This window comes from Pteronotus mesoamericanus, unplaced genomic scaffold (assembly GCF_021234165.1).
Source record: "Pteronotus mesoamericanus isolate MK-2021 breed Mesoamerican mustached bat unplaced genomic scaffold, CSHL_Meso_final contig_50, whole genome shotgun sequence".
Lineage (NCBI taxonomy): Eukaryota > Metazoa > Chordata > Mammalia > Chiroptera > Mormoopidae > Pteronotus > Pteronotus mesoamericanus.
This window is the reverse complement of record NW_026555186.1, coordinates 5351243-5371168: the sequence shown is the minus strand read 5'-3', so window position 1 is coordinate 5371168 and position 19926 is coordinate 5351243. Positions and strand designations below refer to the sequence as shown.

Here is a 19926-nt window from a genome sequence, read left to right as displayed (position 1 = left end):
GCTACGTAATCAACTTATTTTTAATCCATACATATCTGTAAATACATAAAAAAAACAGTATATTCATTGTATTGAGTTCTGAATGGATTTAGCAGATACTTCAAAGATAATAATTGTATAGTTTAATCTCTGTAAAGTCAATATACTGACGCTGTTTGGTTTTGGGTTTTGGGGTTTTTTTTGATCAGACATCTAGAAGAAATTCCATTTTCAGACTGATTCCATATGAGAAATGACTGCTCGTACTTCTGAAGTGCTGGCCAAATTGTGACGCACAGTGATAAGCGGCTCTATGTTACTTTTCATATCATACATCTGTCAGCCACAAATACCTAGCACCTTATTTGAAGTAAGAGCCTTGTCTTCAGACTATAAACTAAAACTGCCTCCAACAATGGCCAATATTCTTTTAGTTCTTTATGGGAATAGTAATCTTCTGTCATTGGGGAGCTGCTAGGAAAAGGTTAAATGAATACATTTTAATGCAGATCATGCAATGTAGATATGTTATTAATGTTAGGATTTCTCTCCTTACTTTCAATGAAACTTTATGCTATTTAATTGAAAAATGTCCCAGTTTTATATCAACCCTTTGCTGCAATACTGCCATAAAAATTAATATGCTCGATTTTGCTAAAGGTGTTAACTGCTGAAAACATGTTATTGTCCAAGCAAAATAATTTTAATTTACATGTGTTTATACCATATGGTACCCAAGGGTTTGCTGCTGAGAGAAAAAGTCACTTACTAAGTAACACCGTTCACTTTTCTTACTGTATCAATACCTGATGAAGAATATCTAGCTGTCCAAATTGAAGCATATACTACCACGATACTCAATTTATAAATTAACCATAATAATGTATTCAATTTTTATCATTTTAGCTTTTAAATATTCTCTGAAATCCATATTGGCCTACAAATACATTTCAATATTTGATAAGGCCAAAGTATTGGGTTGGCCAAAAAGTCTGAAAATGATCTTTCAGAAAAAAATGGTTTTTTTCTGAAAATGGCTCCAATATGCTTAGCTGTCTTTAACTTCATTCAAAACAATTTTGTTAGATTGTATTGTGACAGCTGTCATAGCAGGGATTTTTTTAAAAAAGTCAAAATTGGTGAATTTTTGTGCAGTCATTTTAATATTGAAGATGGAAGAAATAAGTAACATTTTTGGCATACTGTGCTTTATTATTTCAAGAAAGGTAAAAATGCAACTGAAACACAAAAAAAGATTTGTATAGTGTATGGGAAAGGTGCTGTGACTGATCAAATGTGTCAAAAGTAGTTTGCGAAGTTTCGTGCTAGAGATTTCTTGCTGGAAGATGCTCCATGGTCGGGTAGACCAGTTGAAGGTGATAGTGATCAAATCAAGACATTGAGAAGGATCAATGTTATACCGTGTAGGAGAGAGCTGACATACTCAAAACATCCAAATCAATAAAGTTATGGTGAAAATGAAAAATGTGTCTTTTATTTTACGGAAAAAACTAAATGGATTTTTTGGCCAACCCAATACTATGTGTACATCTTCATGTAAAAGATGGTATATTTATTTTATGCATTTTTTCACTTAAAATCCAATACCACACTTTATTCCTGTTTAAAATATGTTTAATTAGCCATGGCTGGTGTGGCTCAGTGGATTGAGCACCAGCCTGCGAACCAAAGAGTCACTGGTTTGATTCCCAGTCAGGGCACATGCCTGGGTTGCAGCGGGAGGCAACCACACACTGATGTTTCTCTCCTTCTCTTTCTCCTCCCTTCCCCCCTGTCTAAAAATAAATAAATAAAATCTTAAAATAAAGAAATTAATTTTATATATATATGTTTAATGAATGTTATGACCAAGTCATCATCTGACATAAGTTTCATATTCCTACAGGCCCCAGCTGCACCTATGTGGATTCTTGAAAACCACAGAGCTGAGATGGTTTTCCCTGACAGAGCACAGCATTCCTTGTACCTTTTGTCATGCTATCCTGTAATTGAGTTACTCTGCCAAGATGGCAGAGACAGTGTGAAAAATCAAGTTTTTAAAGTTACATACACATTCTCTATTTTCAATAGCTAATGTACCATATTTTCTGTGCATCAAACGGGTATGCATGTCTTCGAAGCAAATAATATGCCTGACACCCATTTAGTGTTCTTGAAATGCCTTGTATCTCTGAAGTAAAATTCTATTTCCCATTTAGAAAAAGAAAATTATATTTATCTCTCCTTGTTCCTTTATTTCTTTGTTATTCCCAGTTATTTCCAAGTACAGTGCTTTTCCTTGGGATTCACAACCAATCAGGGAGACCCATTCTCCACACCTCTTTCCCACCAACTATGAACCTCAGGAGATGGCTTGCCTCAACAGTTACCACTTAATTAAGGTTCCTCCAGTTGTTAACTAAGAACTTAAGCTGCTTGGAAAATTGTTCTCCCTCAAGCAAGATGGCTTGCCATTAGTAAAACAATCAGCAGTAATTAAAACCCTCATTTTCAAATACAGTTCATAAGTTTTACATCATAAAAATTGCTTCTCACCTAATTCTCTTTAAAAGCAAAATCAAGTCCCTCTTTAAGAAAACTAAAGCCAAACAAAACCCAACATGCAATCACTATTTCTGTTTCAAATAATGAAACTGCCCCATATTTTGGTCAATGGTAGCTTTTAGTTACATGAATTCAAGTAAGGAATATTCTCCTTGTTTTATCTGGCAAAAATGTCTAGAATACTAAATGATCAATATATTACAAATATTTTGGCAGAAAACACTAGCTGTTACAATTATCTTCTCTTTAAACTTGCTGCTCCCAGATACTCAATAGGCAATTGAAATGTGAATGAACTCCCTAAAATAACTAAGTGGATTTAACATTCTGCTTGAGCTCATATGCTTTATATTCTTAAACTATTTAAGAAGTAGCTCTTCCTGCTCTCTGAAAAGATTAAAACTAAATCTTCCCAAAACTGTGATGTGCAATAAAGAAAACAGAAAATGATTAATCAAAGGCTAAGCAGACAGAAAAACAGGCACCTGTTTTTACAAATTGGATAAACAATAACAGATGTCAAAACCTTTTAAATAAACCTAGACCAGGTTTATTTTCAAACAAGATTTAAAAAGACATAGAAATATCTCTAACCTAGTGGAATTCTGTGTACCATGAGTCAAATTTCAAGAACACCACTCTAGTTAACAGGAAACACTAGAGGGCAGAGTTGCATAGTGAAGCTCTTCTCACATCTAATGAGGGAACAGGATACCATTTTTGGGATGCTTGACATATAAACCCTCAAGATCTGTCGCTGCTGACTTGTTTTGAAAGGTTTTAAACTTTTAACAGTTGATCTAAACAAGTCCACTCGAGGCAATCAAGCAAACACAGGAAACCCAGACAAGGACTCCATGGAGATGACTTACCCTGAGAACGATGTATCTTCTCTCCTGCATGTATTCATCAACGTAACATCTCACTCCCTATGAAACGATCACCACTTTTCTCCTGAATAAAAGATTCTTAACAACCCACTTGTGCTTATGGCCTTTGAAAGCTAAAGGTTTTAAGTTACAAATGACATTTCCCATCAAATTTGGGGAACTGATTATTCCATTTTGGGTGACTAAGTACCATAAGCTCAAGCAAAATGTCTCCATGTTATTAAAAGTTTCCTTAACAGGAGGAAGGAGTCTCCACCCTTCAAAACTCCTTTACATTCATATTCTCTGTCAATGATGGAAATGCAAAACTGCCAGCATCTTGGTGCACTGATTAATGGAAGCCATTTATTTCAAATAGATTTTAGAAGCCCAAATGTCAATTTCTGTAGCTCCAGGAGCAACATAAAAAGTCATTTCCCCTTACATTGCGTGACTTTCACAGTGGTCATGTCCTATAAAAGACCATTGCATCGCCCAGTTATATTACCTTGAAAATTACAGCCTCATTCATTCTCCAAATAGCCAAGGTTTTTGTGACAACATTTAGTAAGATGTTAGAGCTTCTCTTCAAAACAATCCATCTTATAAAATGTGTTTTTAACAGAAAAAAAATGTACTTGTCCAAGGAAAAATAAACCCAACATTAGTTTACTTGTTTTATTATTAGTATAATAAAAATTAATATAAAAATTATAATCCAAATAGACCAAATTTCTCATATATGATGGCTTTTATGTAAATCCTAACCCCTTGATAATTCTGTAGATTAAAAAGTGAATGTGGCAACATAAATGATTTAAATAATTCAGGAAGAACAAACTGAGCATCTGTGATTCTTCAAATACAGAGTACATTTTTCACTGTTCTTTTCTCTTAATTTATCTGATTGTACCCTTTTTATCCTTGCTCTTAAAACCAATGTCCTGATTATTCACCGTTATATCCAGGATATACAAATGGGTCAAGGAAATTGGGTCCCCTATCAAGGTTTTTAACATATTGATGCAAATTAGAAAACTATAGGCTGCAAATACTGACCCCTCCAACTCATTCGTAGAAAACTAAAACTCAGAATAAAATGTACTTCAGTAGAAAAACCAGTCATGGTAAACATTCACTAGCATACCTAATTTCCAGAAAGTCATATATGGAAAACTTTTGTCGAAGTCAAAGATCGTAAATTGACTGCCTTCCCTAACCACCCTAATTTAAAATTTAACCACTCTTCTTGACACTTCTTATCCCCCTTCTTTGCCCAATGCTATTTTCTTAGTATTTCCTACTAATTTATTAATTATTTTAGAGTTGTTTCTCCTAATCTTCAGAAGCTAATTTCCAAGAACCCACTGAATGCCTGAAACAACAGATAGTACCAAACCCTATATACACTTTTTTCTCTATACATACATAACCTATGGTAAAGTTTAACTTATAAATTTAGGCACACAAAAAAATTAACAACCATAAATAATAATAAAATAGAACATTATAACATGTAGTAATAAAAATTATGTGAATGTGCCCCCTCCAACCAATCTGATAACCAAGATGGCTATTAATAATGGGTGGGCAGAGTATACAGCGTGGGCATGCGGGGCAAAGGAATGATCCGGGTCCTGGTAGGATGGAGGAGGGTGGCTGGAAATTTCATCATGTTATTTAGAATTTAAACTTGTAAAATGTATATTTCTGCAACTTTCCATTTTATATTTTCAGAGAGCAGTTGATCACGGGTAACTGAAGCTGCAGGAAGTAAAACTGCATATAAGCAGGGACTGCTGTACTTGAAATTTTAACTTATACGTTGTCAGTCTCCCTCTCTGGCATGTATGTTCCTGAAGGGCAGGGATTGGATTTACTTATTTATTTATTTATTTTAGAGAGCAGGGAAAGGAGGGAGAAAGAAAGGGAGAGAAATATCAATGTAGGAGAGAAATATCAATGTAAGAGAGAAACACTGATCAATTGCCTCTTGTACGTGCCCCCGGCCCAGGACCAAACGCGCAATTCAGGCTTGTGCCCTGACCAGGAGTCAACTGGTGACCTTCCGCTTTGCCGGATGACACCCAACCAAAAGAGCCACACCAGGTCAGGACAGGGATTTTATTTCATTTGTTTACTCTTGTTCATCACCAATCCCTAGAATAGTGTCTGGCACCTGGTAAATAATTAGTAAGTATTTGCTACATATTATCAAACAAATAAATAAACAAATAAATAAGCAAGCAAGCAAGCAACAAATCCATAATCTGGCAGAACCGTTAGTGCTGAAACTTGTTCTAACAAGGTTAGAAGTCAGGAATTAATAAAACGCCACCACATGCCAAGAATTTTGAAAATGTTACTTGATTTAACTTCCCAACAACATTAAGGAATTATACATATGGTATCACTGTTGGTCACACAGCCTAGTATATGTCTGAGCTAAAATTGGGGCCCTGATCTACGTATTGCTAGTGGCCATGCTACGCCCTCATCCTTGTGTGTTTTTGAGCACTTCTTCACTTTCTGGAGGAAGGCACTCCAGTTTCATGTTGTATAAGAACAGCACCTGGTATAAGGCTGGTCCCTTTCACCGGAGCATTGTATCGGAAACCAAGACCTGGTGCTGGGCAGGCTTTCTATCACTGGGGTGTCACTCCAAGGCGCTCTCAACAGACAAGAGCTAGGAAATGGGTGTTTGCGTGCTAACCCATGCATAAGCACATGTGTGTAAGTATCTCTATATGTAACCATTTATATTTATACTAACCAAAATGAGCTTACGCTAATGTGTCAAGCTCTAATCTAGTATCACATGGTTCATTCTAGCATATCCTTTGTTAATCATCCAGTTATTAACACAACCTACTTGTCTACAGTCTGTCCCTCACCATCAAGAATTTAACTTTAGAAGTAGAGGTCTTACCTATTTTAACAAACTCTGTAGCTGGAGGGCCTAGAACAGTGTCTGTTACATAGTAGTGATTAATTTGCTGCATGAGTGAAAAATAACCAATAAGAAAGTACTGATTATATAATTCACAGTAGAAAAACGCAATGATAAAATATTTTGAGGATATCCCTTGATGTGAGTAAAATCATTTTCTACACCAAAAATAAACACGTATTAATCCATCGCTATGCCCTGTTACATTATTCATCTCCATGCATTCATCATCACTTAGCATTGAAATTTTTCCCACAGGCAATTCAAAGAATGGTTGACAGTTTTCTCCTGCAGTTTACTACAGGAAAGCTTCATCGTGTCCAAAATGAAGTAACATATTTCCATCTCAAATTCTCTCTTCTGCAGCAGATACTTCCTTTAGCCTTAGTGGGGTGCAGGAGAGGGAGGATGGAACTATAGGAGGTAGCGAGACTCATCCTCCATCCTTATGTATTTTACTAAACTACTCAGAAAGGGTTCAAACTCTCCCTCCACTGCCTAAGAACCATGTGTCCAAAAGCTACCCAACAAATTTTGGTAAAAAATGTTCTTGTTTTTCGTTGGCTTCACATTTTCCTACTTACTACTACTTCTCAGATTGCTGAAAAGTCTTGTCTTGGTGTAAAAATGACTTTAATGGAAGCTATGGCAATGCAACCGAGAATCTACCATGAAAGGTAAAGAAAGACAGTTTGAGAAGGGACTGCAAGGTGGTTTTCCATTCAAGATTTTCTTTCAACTTCCAGTTTTGAGCTAGGGCATCTGGGTCCTAGAAAATACAATGTGTGTGAGGACTGTCACCCTTATTTGTTTCTCTCCAAAGGACTGGACGTTTCCCCTGGAAACCTCCCATCTCCTTGTCCCCCTACTCCCCTGCCAAAAAAATAAGAGTGCAATGTTGTCAAGAAAAGAAAAAGATGGAAGGAGGAGGATAAAACAAATATTTACTGAATACTCAATATATGCCTGGCAAATCCTGTGCTCTTTTCTACTCTACAAGCTTTTTATTTTCTGTATTTTTCCTTTAAATTAATAGAGAGGCCACTTACATACATACTTATGTTACAAATCTGCAAAGGGAACATAGAAAAGAAATTAATATTGGGGATGGGGGTGGAAAGAGAACAGAGAAAAACTATTTTCTGCTGCTTCTGGAATGTTCTTCCATCAAATTACGTAAAATCCACTGATATTTGTGAGAGATGTTATCCTTCTTAACATCTTTTTTTTTTAATAGGCCAAACAAACCAGGGCATTTAAACTTCTTGAAATAGTCCCTTGTTTATCTGACCTACTCTATAACTCAGAGCGATGACACACGTGAGTGTCATGGCACAACTGCAAGTCCACACATAACAGAGGAGCGCTGGGGGGAGAGGGCTCCTGTAATACGAACTAGATGCACATAGGCAGGGCCTCCCGTGCCCAAATTAAGCCTTGGCACTTGCACATAATTAGCACACCAAAATAAGAAGCAAAACTAAAAGGCACATTGAGGCAACGGACCTTTGTTACTATGATAAGGAGATATCGTCCAGTATCATCCATCAAAATGAACTATTTTGAACAGATAAAAATGAGAGAAAGAACAGGACCGTAGACAGTAGTTTTCAGAGCATATCACACTTAAAGGAAGGATGGAACAAGAAATGTCTCCCCATTAAGTTTTCTTATTGACTTCGTCCAAATAATAATGCCTTCAGGTTTCTTAATGTTTTCCCACATGACTGCTTCCAGTCCATCTCTATTTGTGCAGGATTTCCTTTGGCTAATCGCATAGAACACCTGTTGGTGTGTTATGTTCACAGAGAAGATGTTGTCAAATATCCAAGGATACAGAGAAGACAAGTCACATGACATTTTTCTTGGCCGAGGCCTCAGTGTCTGCCATCCATTTATTCGTAATTGTAGGTGACTGCCTACTCATCAGTCCGCTCCCTGATGCTCAGAAGGATCGGAAGCCCTCTTATTTGCTCTCCAAGTCATCCTATTCTACTCTTAGAAGGTCCAAAAATAGAAGGAAGCTGAGTTTCCTTTGTTCCATTCTCTTCAGCAAACATCAGTCACATCACAGCAAAGCCACATGCCAAGGCAAAGCAGAAAATGAGCAGGGAGGAAATAGCATATTTCTCTAGCTACATCTCCCTGTGTTGGAGTATTGCATTCACTAGAGGAAAATCATTTTTAAAGTATGTTACAACTGCACAAACCGCTCATCAAAAAAACACATCACCTTGTTTTCAGCCAGGTGGCAGATTTCACATCAAAAAGAAAGAGATTATACCCAATAGACATTCTTAGCAGCTCATCTATACCCATGTTCATACAGTAAAATTTCCAACAAATTATTTGAAATCTCTGAACAAATGCTAAACAATATCCTTCAACAAGTGACAACTTCAAGAAAGCAAGTGTATCACACATGGGTAATCTCACATTTACTGAGTCTTTTTTCATGACTTTTTTTTTCAAAAGAGCAGATATATCTCACTAGAAACTTTTTTTTTTAATTCTAGGTTTTTAAAAATAGATACCGCACTCTAAAGGCTTTTTCCTGTGGTCTAAGAACTGAATATATTTTCCCAGGGAGAATCATAATAGGATTATTAGAAGATCCACTTAGAAGCAAGTTGAAAATTGACACCAGTAGATGGCAAATGTGTGAGCAATAAATGCAACTTGATTTCCTCAAGTCATTTTCTCACTGCAGAAATGTGAACATGAGTCACATGATTCTTTCTACCTTACTAAAAGATTCATTCATTCGTTCGTTCATTCATTCATTCACAGCCCAAATAGTCACTGAATGCCCACCAACTGACCAAAAAAGTAAACCTCAAGCTGTACCAATCTATGTTGCATGATTTGTTCTAAAATCTCTCTCACTCACAACCATGCTTGCCCTCCTAGAAGGTAAACCTGGAAACCCCAAGATAACTAAAACATCATTTTAATACATTCCAAAGGGGATATTCTAAGCACACTTGCTGGGCTGTAGAGAACCTGGGAGGACCTGTTTTGGATATGGACATAAATGCATTATAGAACTCACAGAGAGGATCGGCTGGCCTGTTTCAGGGACATTGAGAGCTTATTCTGAGATGTCCCTTCCTTCTGCTATTGACTTAACTAAAACTACTGGAAATTTAAGATTTCAGTGTGAGACAATCAAGAAACTGTTTAGAAGACACAATGGTTTTAATATTTAATATTAAGGAGTTAACAGCACTTTGTTATGGAGCTATAATACCAACATTTTCTAAATGATACAAGCTTATTAAGACTTCACTCAAAATTATAAAGAAACATATAAAAATTTGAAAACATTTCATCCATTGAACTAAGAGGTCAGAAAACACCTACATCCACATCAATACACCCTTCGTTTAAACCAGAGGTTGGCAAACAACCACCAAATCCAGGTGGGCCAATCCAGTTCAACATCTGTTTTTGTGTTGCCCACAAGTTTTAAAATTTTAAATGGTGGTGACGGGGGCGGGGGGAGATCAAAAAGAAGGACACCATTTTCTGATGCATTGAGGTTATATGAAATTCACATTTCAGGTGTACAGTTAAGGTGTTACTGGAGCACAGCCATGTCATTCATTTATAGTGTCTATGGCTGCTTTCCTACTGGGACAGTAGTTCGGGTGGCCCTTAATGCCTGAAATATTTACTCTCTGGCCAGAGAAAAGATCTGCTGACCACTGGTTCAAATAACAAGATAAATATTATCAAATTAAGACATTTTGGAGCCACAACAAGATTCCTTTAGCCAACCACTGATAAATCTTGCCCTGTAACATACTCTGACCAGTAAGTCTGCTCAGCTCCACCCAGGAAGGGGCTCTTTCTTCTACAGGTAGCTGATTGGTGGAGCCAAAAGAGCAACAAGAAAGGTATCAAAAAGGGAAGTACACTTAAAAGAGCTAGAAAAATGTAGAAAAGCAGATACATGTGGAGAAGAAAGTCTGGAGAGTATCATCTACTGGGACATAGTCCCCAGTACTCTTACTATAAACGGTAAAAGCACGCAAAGGCCTAAATGGACTCCAGCTCTTTCTACTACCATCTCAGAATCATCTGACTTTGAGACAAACTGTAAATCATGTCGTCTACACAGTAAATAAGACAGCTAAAAGTAGTAGAGAGTGTAATTTATGTATTTTAGTCAGTAGAGAATCATTAATCTGTTCTAGTGAATAAAATGAAAATTTATGTTTTGAAAATTAGCAAGCTAATGAAACAAAAATAATTTCAAAGGTGAGCAAACAACTTGCCTTGTGCTGTTCTTTATTTTGACCTTTTTAATTACCTATATAATCTGCTAGTATATGCATTTAAGTATTACATTTGACATTGTTTCTCAGTTGTTCAGATGTGGCAATGAAAAGCTTCCCCTCAGCTTGTCATTTACTGTTAAATCTACAGAGAATGTTAGTAACAGAAAAAGTAAAAGAAAACTAGTGGCTTGCTATGTCAGCCAGGCTGTACCTACGCAGACATTTTAATCCGTAAAATGCACATGCCCTGAAGTGTTTCAAATGGCAGCGTGAATGCTGATAAGGTTCATGCTCTGATGTTTTCTTAATACATTTTCAAATCAGAGTCAGTTTTCAGTGATAATTTGTCAGCTTCTCCTAGTGCATCAGCTCCATCATGAAAATGACTTAATCACTTCTGAAGGTGAAAATACCTCTTTCATGACGGAGTCCCATTTAGGAAAATAATGACTCCAGGGTCCTCGTGAAGTTAATTAAAGTCCTATAAAGATTTTACAAATACCTCCAGAAGCTGTACCTTAGAACGTTTGCCAAGATGAACCAACGTGGTGCCAACTTCCTCTCTAATGCAAAAGTGTAATGATGAATCCTAGTGTTTTAAGAATGTGGATAAAAATGAAGAATACCCAACTCACTCTCCTTCCTAGGAGAGTCTCCCATCATTCTTACTGCTGTGAAAGACCTGTTGCTGATAGCACATTGTAAGTGTTGAAGGGAAAGCACTAAGAAGGCTAATAAAAATGTTAGAGGATAGTAAAAATTGTCAGGGGCTTAATATCTGCAAGGTATATGGCCTACCTGCAAGTCTTCATCCCTTCCCAGGTAGGACCTTCCTGGTCCCTCCTAAGTAACAAAGGAGGGGGAAGGAAACCTGACAGACACCACGAATCAGGGCTGATGCTTGGTCACCTGCCTGTGCCCCTTTGTGATTATCGCCACCCATCACCCCTACTCCCGTTCTGAGGAGCTTCTCCACCTCCTGCCAAAATATAAACAAACAATGGGTGCTTGAGTGCCCTAAATAACACTGTCCTGGGCTTAGCCGCCTATAATAGCATCTCATCACTCCAGCAACATCCCATGGGAAGGGGCTTCTAGAGAGTAAATACACTCCAAGTGCTGAGATCACTGTATATTATTACACCTGATTTTTAAAATGCTGATTCATTCATTATTCACTGTAACAAATTTAGCCAGAAACTGAGATGGGTTCTCCCAGAAAAAGGAAGTAAAATCTACGGATAAAGAATGAAATGAAAAGAGGAGTCATTAACTTCACTTAGGTGACAGTAAGACTTAAGAAAACCATAGAGACTTGTGAGCGCTCTTGCTGTGAGCAACTGAATGTCCTCATCTGTTAAAACATGTAATAATTATCAGAGCCAACATTAAAATGTGTCAGGCACTATTCTAAGCACTTTGTGTATATTTATGTATTTAATCTTCGAAATCATGTATAAACTAGGTGTCATTATTATCTTTTAAAGATGAATTAATGGAGGCACAAAGAGTTAAAGTAATTAGTCCCAAGTGAGATAGCTGTTACCATCCACAAACATTGTATTTTTCTATGTAAAGGAAGTACAGTCTGCTTCCTACAGCAAGACGAAGTTCCCCATACAACTGTTCATCGAGGAAAAGTTACCTCTTCAAATATTTGTATTTCTTGACGAAGTATTGAAAGCATTCACAAACTTAAACATAGCTTAATCAGTTTACAATGCCCCTAGCATCTAAAAATATATCTGATCTTAACATTCTAATGTTTCACAAGTTTTACATACTATGAGATTCAAAGCACAATTGGCTTTTACTCTTGAAATATCATTAATGCATCATCTTGACTATGTTAATCAATAAAATACATTCTAGAAGTAGGTAGAAGGGTAAAGGCACGTTAATTACTTCAAATGTCTTAATTAACTCCTACTGCCAATGATACAGCAATTGAGGTTTAAACACGTTACAGAAACTGCATCAGTTTTCTATCGGGTCGTGTTGTTCAACATCATCAAAATTCAATGAAATGGGGAAGTTTAGACCCACATGTTCAGAAATTTCTGATCTCAATGAGAAAAACAAGTAAAACTAAGGTTTTAGACTCAGGGCAGCATGTTTCCCTCACACGCACACCTGCTTCCCGGCTAAATGCTCCTTTCCCTTCTGCATGAGGCGCCACTAATGGAGTCACCCTCCCATTCATTTTTTAAACCTTTTTTTGTTTCTGAGCCGTGAGAGGGAAATTACAGTGAATGCCTGCTGACCAATATGGACCTGAGGAGGACCGAATGCAGAGACCAGAGTAGGTAAACAGCCATTTTAGAAGCTAGCTCTTACGGTAAATTAAAGATGGCTAGTCTTAAAAAAGGGGGAAAAAAGGCCAACTCCAGAGGTGGAGGCCACTTGTCCATCTTCCCTTCTCTTGAGTCTGAGGTGGTCCTGTGGCTTGCTCTGATCAAGAGAATGCAGCAGACATGGAACTGTCACTTACAAGGTCCAACCTTAAAGAGATCTGTGACTTCCGCTTTCTTGGAATCCAACCCAATGTTGTGAAATGTCCAAGTCACATGGAAAGAGAACTGAGTCACCAGCTGACAGCCCCACCTGAGTGAGCTTCCAGACACCTGACAGCACCACCTTGGGTGTTTCAGTCCAGTCACAGCTCTGCATGATTATAGCTCCACACTGGTGCCACATGTGGAAAACCTCCCAGCTGACCTCAACCAACCAGAGTCTTAGGAGAGAGTAAATGATAGTTGTTCAAACCACTAAGTATTTGAGAAGTTTTGTTGTGCAGCAATAAATAGTAAAAGTCTTTCTGGACCATTTTACTGTTTGACCCAAACCAGAAACCAGCTGCCATCTGACCCAAAACATCAACAGAGTTGAGAACGCTTTCCGACAGTGGCTGAGACGATGAAGCTAGAAGCCAGACTAAGTTTGAATCCTGACTTTGCCTTTTACTTGACAGGTACCTAGGAGAAGCTACTTCACTTTTCTGTGCCTCAGCTTCCCTTTGTATTAAAAAAAAAAGAAAAAAAGATAACAATATTCTCTACTTCCTAAATTTATAATGAAGATTAAGTATCAGTATCGGTATATGCAAAGCACTTAGATCAGTGCCTGACAAAGAGTAAGTATTCAGAAAATGCTTTCCCAATATTTTTATATTTTCTTTTCTATTCTGTTTTACATCCAAGAAGCCACCTGCTCAAAGCTATATGAAGGCTCTATAGTTAGGACGAAGGGTGATGGAAAGTGAAGGTGAGGCCCCCAACGTGCTCCTTATTTGATCCTGCGCCGTGAGGGGGAAGATCTCTGCCATGCCGCAATGAATGCAATAAATGCTAAATCTAATTGGCCTCACCCCAGCACAGGAGGAAACCAAAACTCAAGAGTAAATGCTCAGTTTATCGGTCGTCCATAAAAGAAATGTCAGACAATTAGTCAAACTTTATCTGAGAATAAACTACTCCTAGGTCTAAGGATCCACACTTCGGGAACTTCTTAACTGGTTTCTGTTCATTAAGAGTACTGAGCTTTACATACCTACCCTGCAGTCTTGGAAAGTTATTATCTCTGGCATGATCTAAGCTATCGTCATTACACTCATAACCACTTTGTTTTTAAAAATTATTTTCTAGTTCACTGCAACAAACAGATGAGGTTACAGATGAGGTTGAATAGGTCATAAAATTAAACCAAATGTTTAGTAATATTGGATTAACTTATTGTTTTGGTTGCTTATTGTTTTGATTTTTTTGCCATAACATACATATTTTTGGGGAAATTGCTTCTGTTAAAATAATTATTATGTGTTTTTTAATGAAGCAAAACACAATGGTAATTCATTCATTTTGCTATAGCATTAGAATTGCATGTAAATTGTATTTTTGCTCTAGCATTTTGTCTCCTCTATATTTTAAAATTGTATCAAGGACTCATACCTACTTCAGTAATCATCCCAAATGAATTAATATATTGTAGCATAAGTTTAAATTTTTTGAAATACTTGACATTCTGTTTCAGCGCTTGAACATCCGACCACACAGTTCTCATGAGACTTTCACTAGAGTCCCAAAGCTCTCCATTTGCCATTTCTACATATTTCTATTTGCAAAATTACTGTAAATTCAATTATATTACTCTCATCCTGGTCTTTGAATATGATTCCATTTGTTTTTCAAGACAACTGTAATGGATCCAAAAATTTATATCCAAGGAGCTCACTCAATCAGAGTTTCTGAGGAAGTGTGTCAGGTTCATGTCTCTCTTCAGCATGATAACATCACTCACCCACACTAGTTATTCTTCTTTTCAAATTATTTATAAGCCTTAGGTCAGTTTGAGAAAATTAATATTTTCATTTCATGCCTGATAATCATGCCTTAAATGGTGACTATCAAAGATGCAAATTAATTGCAAATTATGTGAAAGCTGCACAAATTAAAAACTATGAAATGTAAATTATTAATGCAGTAGCACTTCAGCTTCCAGATATCTTCTGCAAACACTAACAATTTCACCTATTTTATACTACTCAATGCAAACTAATTTTGTTATTTTAAAAAGAAACAGTGAACACTAGGTTTCATGACTTTCCTTCCTTCCTAACTTTTAATTCCCTCCTCCTTTCCCTTCCATTACCTCCTCTGTCTCTGTGCTATGATCCTTACCTTACTCTTTTATATCTGCTTAACTTCAGCCCTTTGTCACTACTAAATCTTGTCAATTACACATTACTCTGCCTTGGTTCAAGATGTCATTCTTACTGTTTTGTATTTTACATTACATCGGTCTTTTCAAAAGACTGAACCAGTTCCCACATGTCCAAAACAAAAAAAATAAAGCTTATTTCTCCAGCATATTTGTAGGTTTATGGGTATTGTGTTGTTCTGTGGTTATGCACAAAAAAGTTTAAGAATATATACAGTTTCAGTAGTATTATTGAAATTTAACTGTTAGGAATATTTCTGCATCCACTATGTACTTGACCACAGCAAAGAATGAGAATAATGAAAATTTAACTATGGAAAAACCTCATGAAAAAGAAAGCCTAGCCCTGGCTGGTATGGTTCAGTGGATTGAGTGCCAGCCTGTGAACCAAAGGGTTGCCTGTCCAATTCCCAGTCAGGGCACATGCCTGGGTTGCAGGCCAGGTCCCCAGTTGGGGGAGTATGAGCAGCAACCACACATTGATGTTTCTCTCTCTCTCTCCCCCTCCCTTCCTAAAAATAAATAAATAAAATCTTTTTTAAAAAAAAGAAAACAAAGAAAAAGAAAGCCTAGTGAATTGAAAAAAGTATTCAGATTAGAACTAGGTTTTAATCATTGTTCTTTGAATAGAGAGTCAACCAAAGTTTCCAGACTAGTAAAGTTTTGCTTTCCTTGCATTTGTTTTCTATAAACAGGGGTTTATAGACCCCTCATCAGGGGATTCAATGCTTAAATTAACAAAGTACTACTAAAATAAGTTGTATTTCTAACTAATAAAATTAATCTAATTGGAGTATAAGACATTTTATCCATTTACCATTTTAGAAACAAAGATGTGTATAATTTCATCATTAATTAACAAATTAATAAAAGAAACCATTTGACAAAATGTATTTTGAGTTTCTCAGATAAAAAATGTCACAGATTTCTCAAAACACATCTCTACAAATTCTAAATCTTGATTTTACCATGATTTGTATAACATGTTGTTAAGTAGTATATGTAAATATCCCTAGTAACAACTAAACTCCAATGCACTTAGATCTAGCAAAACTATTTCAGGGGAAAAAAGGTCAAAATGTCTACCTGGCAAGGTTGTTTCATTTTAATGGCTATGACATGGTATCTGTAACAGCAGAGTTCACAAGTCCAGGAACCCCTCTCACTGATCCACTTCAGCAGGCACAGCTGATGTGTATACCGAACTGACCCATCACATCGGCAGGGGTTCAACAGCTCCCCCTGAAAAGAAAACAGCTCAGTGTGAATATTTATGCCCATGTCTCTATTTTTAAAATCTAACACGTGCTTTCTTTTCTTTCAAAGTCATTTACCCAGAAAGATATCAGCATCAAACTCTATCCTAGAAAATGAAATTAAATTTTTATACCTCTGATGGGAATGAAAATAAAGTCTTCAAACTATTTCAAAGATATTGCTTAGAGTTACGACATAAATGTTCTATCAACATACAAAATGTTTGGAAGATGCAGCTCCCAATACTCTTGGGGGAAAGCTGTACTATTAAATCTCTTTAATAACTTGTAAGTGGATGGTCAGATGCATTTCCTCTGCAGTTATTCTTAATCATTGCTCAAGAAGAAATGCATGGCATCCCAGAAAGTAGCTTGCAATAGCATTATGCTTTTATTTTTTTCTAAATGTAGCATCATAAATATTGACTTAGGGCACTATATTCCTGAAAGCCTGCATATTCTTACGCAATTTCCTTACTTTTAAAAATATTAAACCTAATGTTTTCTCAAACCACACATTTTGTAAGAGTGACGTATTATCCTGTTGTCTCCATGAGTACTTTCATGTAAGTTTGCATGCACCTCTAATGGAGTTTATATTTTAGAATCGTTTCTAACAAAATATAAAACTACATGGTTGCCTAAACAGCCTTTCTTTTGCAGGGCTAAAGTACGTTTCCCCTTCTCTTGTAAAAGTGTAACATGTTTGTCAAATCACTGAGATTAAGTCACTAAAATTTGCAATCAGGAAGGACGTTGCCCTTTTGGTTTTGTCATGACTCACCCCAGTTTGTATTCTGAGACATCTGTCTCAGGACACAATTGTAGAAAAAGGATACAGGTTTGTTCCTTTGTATAAACCGAAGTCTGTTTAGTAAATAAGAGATACTTATGGCACTATTATTAAAGCACCTGAAGAATGTGTAACTGCAATACGAGGTATAAAAAAAAAATGTGTAGATCAAATGAAACCCTGTATTCGCCGCCGGGACATTTTCATCTGCCTTCAGAGAACTGGAAAGGCGAAAACACAGGAGTAGCCGCCTCTCCGGCGGCGGGACCAGCCCAGCCCCAGAGCGGAGCCGCCGAGAGGCGAGCGCTGTCCGTGGTGCTGAAAGCTCGGCCGTCGCGAGCGAGAACCCGCCCGTCCCGCGCGAGCCCGCTCCACCTGCTCCGGGGTCCCCCGGCCTCACCTGCTCCGCGCCCTGGAAGCAAATTTTGCAGATAGGCTGGTGGTGCTGGTGCTGGTGCCCGGAGCGCTGGTCCCCGCCGCCGCCTCCGCTGCTGCTGCTGCGGCTGCTGCACATGGAGCGCGTCTCGGGCTGGTCGCCGGCGCCCCGCCGTTCGCCCTCCCCGCTCGCGCCGGCCTCGGACTCCCCGGGGCCACCCTTCCCCGCCGCCACTTCGGGGACTGCCGCCTCCGGCAGGCGCCGCGGACCTTCCCCAGAGTCGCCAGCCGCCGACACCTCCTGGCCGGCGGGTGGCAGGGGCAGCGGCGGCAGCTCGTCCGCGCCCCGGCGCCGCGGGACCACCCCAGCCGGCGGGTCGTCGGACCCCGCGAGGCGCTCAGGGGACGCGGGCGGCGCGGGCAGGGGCGGCAGGTAGCGCGGGGGCGCGGGGACCGAGGGCGGCTCCCCCGGCGGCGCCGGCGGCGGCGGGGGTGGCTCGGCGTCCCCGCTCTCCGCCCCGCGGCGCCGACCGCCGCTGTAACCGTCCTCGGCGCTCATGGTGGGGCCGCCGCCGCCCTCCCGGCAGCCCGGCTGGAGGGCCGGGTTGGGGCTGCAGCCGCGGGGAGAACGGAGGGCGAGGGAAGGAGCAGGGGGGGGGGAGGAAGGGGGGGCAAGGGACCGGGGCTCCGAGGGCCGGGGGGGCGGGACGGGGAGGGACGCGGTGGCCCGGCAGTGGCGGCAGAGGCTGCTGCTCCGCGGAGCCGCCGGCTCGGCTCTGACGGAGGCAGCGCGGAATTCGGCGGTGCGTGAGAGCCGCGGGGGGCGGGGGCCGGGGGCCGGGGTGGGGCGGAGCCGCGGAGGGAGGGCTGTGCGGGGGAGGCAGTCTGCGGAGGGAGCGGCGCGGGGCTCGCGGGGGGAGCGGCGCGGGCGCTCTGGGCAGGGCGGGCGGCGCGGCGAGGGCCGGCCTGAAGGCGGGGGCGGGGGCGGGGGCGGGGGGATCCCTCCGCCGCCGCCGCCGCCGCCGACCCCGCCCCGGGCCGCTCACGTCGGTTCCGGGGCGGATTACCCCTCCGCCCGCGGCGTGGCACTGCGGCTCTCGAGACCGGGTGGGGGGAGGGGTCGTAGGCCACCGGGGTGGAGACCGTTACTGGGTGGGCCGGTGGGCTGCGGCGGCGGCGGGCGGCATGGGACCGAGACCGTGGAACTGAAGACCCGGGTGGGCTCGGAGGCGCGCGAGGCAGGTGCCCTGGTCGCGCCTGAACCACTGAGCACGGGCGCGGGACAGAGCGCCTAGACCCTGGGGTCGGTAACCACCTCTTGCAGGCGACGGCGCGCGGCCCTCCCAGCCCTCTGTCTCAAGGGCACGCTCCCTGGGCCACCAGAGCCCCAAGAACAGAAGGCTCTGGAACCTGTGTCCTTCTGTCCGCCTCTCCTCCCTCCCTCCTGCAGTGAGTATCCGGATTTATTTGTAACTATCTTGGTGACATTGTAAGTATCTTGAGTCATTTCCTGGAGACGTGCCTCCTAGTGCCACGCTCGGTGGCGGTCACTTCTATCCTTGTTCTATAAAGGACTCTCCTCCCGTCAAGTGACTGCAACCTCGGGTCTCAGTTTTACGCACCCCGAAGCCAGTTTGTCTGCAACTCCACTCCGCAAAACCTCTCTGGGACTCGTCTTCCGGCAGGGCAACGGTCCCCCTTCAGTTCTTTCTGAAAAGACTTTACCTGCAGGGAACTGGAGGAGACGCGTGCACTTGCACGCATTTCCACGTTCATACGGTGTAGAATCACAGAGCATTGCATTTGAATACGGCAATGTATCTGTCGATGTGTCTGTACAAATCGATGATGATTTTCACCAGTGTAACCCTGGAACGTTGGGCACAACAGACTCGCATCGGACACTCATTTTTGGCTACATTTCACAGCTGAAGACCCAGAATCATATAGGCAAAGGAACTTGTTCAAGGTCATAGGACTATTAACAAAGAACTTTTGAGTTCCATGACTGCAGATTTTCTGGCTCGAATACACTGATGTTTTTTTTCCAGTCCCCTCTCCTGCCTCCTCAAACAGTATTGTAGTACATATATTTGATAGCGCTGACTCCCCGTAATAGTTAGATGTTGTGAAATGCTCA

General features: G+C 40.3%; 1 protein-coding gene across 1 annotated transcript in view; it reads right to left on the bottom strand.

Annotated features, from left to right (window-relative positions):
- MARCHF11 (membrane associated ring-CH-type finger 11) overlaps positions 1-18360 on the bottom strand; it is a 95959-nt gene extending 77599 nt beyond the window's left edge. The window contains exons 1-2 of the mRNA XM_054578203.1: positions 17812-18360; positions 16449-16604 (exon numbers count right to left, since the gene is read on the bottom strand). Of these exons, the coding sequence (XP_054434178.1) occupies positions 16449-16604; positions 17812-18345 (690 nt within the window). The 5' untranslated portion in view covers positions 18346-18360. The remainder of the gene's footprint in view (positions 1-16448; positions 16605-17811) is intronic.
- Between the last annotated feature and the right edge of the window lie 1566 nt (positions 18361-19926).